Source organism: Neomonachus schauinslandi, chromosome 10, assembly GCF_002201575.2.
Source record: "Neomonachus schauinslandi chromosome 10, ASM220157v2, whole genome shotgun sequence".
In the NCBI taxonomy this organism is placed as follows: Eukaryota; Metazoa; Chordata; class Mammalia; order Carnivora; family Phocidae; genus Neomonachus; species Neomonachus schauinslandi.
Window position 1 is genome coordinate 46609123 of NC_058412.1, and position 3672 is coordinate 46612794.

Below are 3672 nucleotides of genomic sequence, written 5' to 3' on the forward strand. Positions count from 1 at the left end.
AACACTGGACATACAAAAAGATAATGCTAAGTCAGAGGAGGTCAATTGGAAGAATGATTCCCTTACAAATAAGACTTACTCAAAGGAACAAATAAAATTTGGAAAGTCTCTAACATAAAAAAGATTTATTTATGACCTAGAGCCAGAACAACAGAATTGCTTGGAGATTAAAGACAAAAATTTAAAATTCCATGGAGAAACTGAGCAACAATTTGGAAATGTAGATATTATATGATCAGTTCAATATTCTTTCCCTGAAATTAAAAAGAATGTAATAAAGATAAGAAAATGCTGCCCTTGATATGACAGAGTTGAAGAACGAATATAACAAATCTGGTATTATATAATAGAAATTCCAGAATAGAACACGGCAGACAGAAGAGAAGGAGTAATCAAAGAAATGACAAAAAAAAAAATGTATTTTGTCTATTATATTTGAACATTCTAGTCTTATATTGAATTTTCAGAGAGATATAGTAACATAAGCTTGTGAAAGTTTAAAACTTTATGTAAAAATATTATCTAACAATTATACAGTCAGCGAAATAAGCGAACTTCATAGTTAAAAGGTGAGAAATTCTGCTGCACAGAAATTGCTCACATTTTTAAATTAGTACCACAGAAACAAAACTAAAAAAATAAAATTGACATACAAGAAATCTTGGCGAGAAGAAAGTAATATTTTAAAAGGTGTACAAATTATTGACAATATTCAATTTTTTAAAAAAAAAGTTATAACTCTGGCATGAAATTCCCTTAGTGTCCGGTAGTACGGATAGACATTTTAAATTTCTTGTCTTATATTCTAGAGGAAGAAACGAAAGCTCATTTTCTCTTAGGCTTTTCAGAGAAACACATGATAAAACATTAAAGCTAGCCATTAGACAACTGGGAAGAGAGTGCATGACTCCCAAGAAAATAGAGACATGGAGAATATTAAGATAAGTGAAGGAGGGTGCCTGGGTGGCTCAGATGGTTAAGCGTCTGCCTTCGGCTCAGGTCATGATCTCAGGGTCCTGGGATCGAGTCCGCATCGGGCTTCCTGCTCCTTGGGAGCCTGCTTCTCCCTCTGCCTCTCTCTCTCTCTCTCTGTCTCTCATGAATAAATAAATAAAATCTTTTTAAAAAATAAAAAAATAAATAAGTGAAGGAATAATAGAGAATTAGTAAAGAAAACCTGAAGGAAAAAAAGATAAATTAAATAATTAGTAAGAATATGATAAATAAGAAAATAATATAAATATAAATATAAACAGCCATAATTAAAATGTGTGTGTATGTGCGGGTGAGGGGGGAATTACACTGTTAAAGGAAGGTTTTACAAATCCAGCTGTATGATGTTAACAAGTACTGGACCTAAAAACACATTGGCCGAGAGTTTGAAAACAAAAGAATATGAAAATATAGGCCAGACAAACACTACATAAAGGAAAGAAAATGGAATTCAAGGAGAAAACAAAATTGTGAATGGTGTTGAGGATGAGTCACATGGTATGGTAGTTAACGAGCATCGTTCTGGAACCAGCCTGTGTGGGTTTGGGTCCAAGGTGGCTCTTTGCTTGCAAGCTAAGAGTAACTGGATATTCACTCTTTTTTTTTTTTAAGATTTTATTTATTTATTTGACAGAGAGTGAGAGAGCACAAGCAGGGGGATCTACAGAGGCAGAGGGAGAACCCGCCTCTTGGCTGAGCAGGGAGCCCCATGTGGGACTCTATCCCAGGACCTTGGGATCATGACCTGAGCTGAAGGCAGACTCCTAACCCACTGAGCCACTGAGCCACCCAGGCACCCCCAGATATTCACTCTTTATATCAGGTATCTCCTCCATAAAACTGGAATAATAATGACACATAATACTATTGACCTACTAGAGTTAAAAAGTACTTAAACACTGCCTGTTGTTTAGGGAGCTCATTAAAGTTAGATATTATTCAGGGTGCATCAAAGGTTTAATTTATCAAGACACATAGTAATGATAAATGCTCTGTGGGCTTAACAAAATATTGTTGCAATACATTAAAAGTTTTTTTGATAGTTATAAAAATTAATTGACAAATCCATTATTATAATGAGGTCCTTTTAATTCATCTCCCTCTGAAACAGAGAAAATACATTTTAAAAGAAATTATAGAGTGGATTGTAATAAGGCAATTATCCAGCTTATGGTCATAGACAGATAAATATAATTGTGTATCTGAAATGCTAGAAATAAATTTGTATTCAAGTAAATTTGGGCCATTCAATAAAGCAGATCACATATTGGGCATTAAAGAAACTCAACAATTTTCTCAAAGCAGAAAACACGTAGGCTATTTTTCTGAACATTATGAGAAAAATTGGAAATTTGCAGCAAAAGAGTAGTATTTCTTCCCTGCCCCTCCCCCCAATTTTATGTATATGGAAAGTAAGAAACATACTACTAAATTTTTCTTGGGCTAAAGAAGAAATGAAATTAAAATCAGAAAGTGTTTTAAAGTGATGGCAATGAGATCACTATATATTTAAACCATCAGTGTCCAGGATGGCATTCAGAGGAAATGTACAGCCTTCAATATATGTAATAGAAAATAAGAAAGATTGAAAATACAACAACTAAGATTTCAATTTAAGAAGTTAGAAAAAAATAAACTTTAAAATAGAAATAACAGGGATGCCTGGGTGCTCAGACGGTTAAGCATCTGCCTTCGGCTCAGGTAATGATCCCAGGGTCCTGGGATCAAGTCTCACATGGGGCTCCTTGCTCACAGGGAGTCTGCTTCTCCCTCTGCCTGCCGCTCCCCCTGCTTGTGCTCTCTCTCTGGCAAATAAATAAAATCTTTAAAAAAATAAAAATAAAAAATAAAATAAAATAGAAATAACATAATAATTGCAAATATATGAAATAATAGAAAAAATGTAGATTTGGTTAATATAAACAAGCTTATTTTATAAGATTAATAAAATGGACAAGCTATGAGGAAATCTGATAAAGAAAAATGGAAGAAGACCAAAGCAAACAAACAACAACAAACTGGAAATGAGGAAAAAGACATAAGTACAAATACAGAATAGTTATAAAAAACAAGAAAATGGAGTACGAACTGTGGCGGTCGGCATCATGGCAGGGCAGGCATTTAGAAAGTTTATTCCCCTCTTTGACCGAGTTTTAGTTGAAAGGAGCGCAGCTGAAACTGTAACCAAAGGAGGTATTACGCTTCCAGAAAAATCTCAAGGAAAAGTGTTGCAAGCAACAGTAGTAGCTGTTGGATCGGGCTCTAAAGGAAAGGGTGGAGAGATTCAACCAGTTAGTGTGAAAGTTGGAGATAAAGTTCTTCTCCCAGAATATGGAGGCACCAAAGTAGTTCTAGATGACAAGGATTATTTCTTATTTAGAGATGGTGACATTCTCGGAAAGTATGTGGACTGAAATCATTATTAAAATGGCATGAAGTGAAGCTGCCCATTCCAGTGAAGTTGTAAAATCTTTCATCATGTAAATAATTTTCATGTCTCTCTTTTATAATAAACTAATGGTATCCAAAAAAAAAAAAAAAAAAAAAAAAAATACTACAGGTAAATTTGTATCACTAAATTTCAATTAAATTAATATTTTTGATACAATATACATTAACCAGGACTTATTAAATGCAATGAAAATTAATATACCTAAATAAATAAATCACCATAGAATT

The 3672-nt window shown here is 33.6% G+C and overlaps 1 protein-coding gene across 1 annotated transcript; it reads left to right on the top strand.

The window, feature by feature from the left end:
- The first annotated feature begins 3098 nt into the window (after positions 1–3098).
- On the top strand, positions 3099–3448 carry LOC110588814 (10 kDa heat shock protein, mitochondrial-like). The gene has a single exon (XM_044918853.1). It carries the CDS (start codon positions 3099–3101, stop codon positions 3405–3407), a length of 309 nt encoding a protein of 102 aa, XP_044774788.1. The 3' UTR covers positions 3408–3448.
- The last annotated feature ends 224 nt before the right edge of the window (positions 3449–3672 follow it).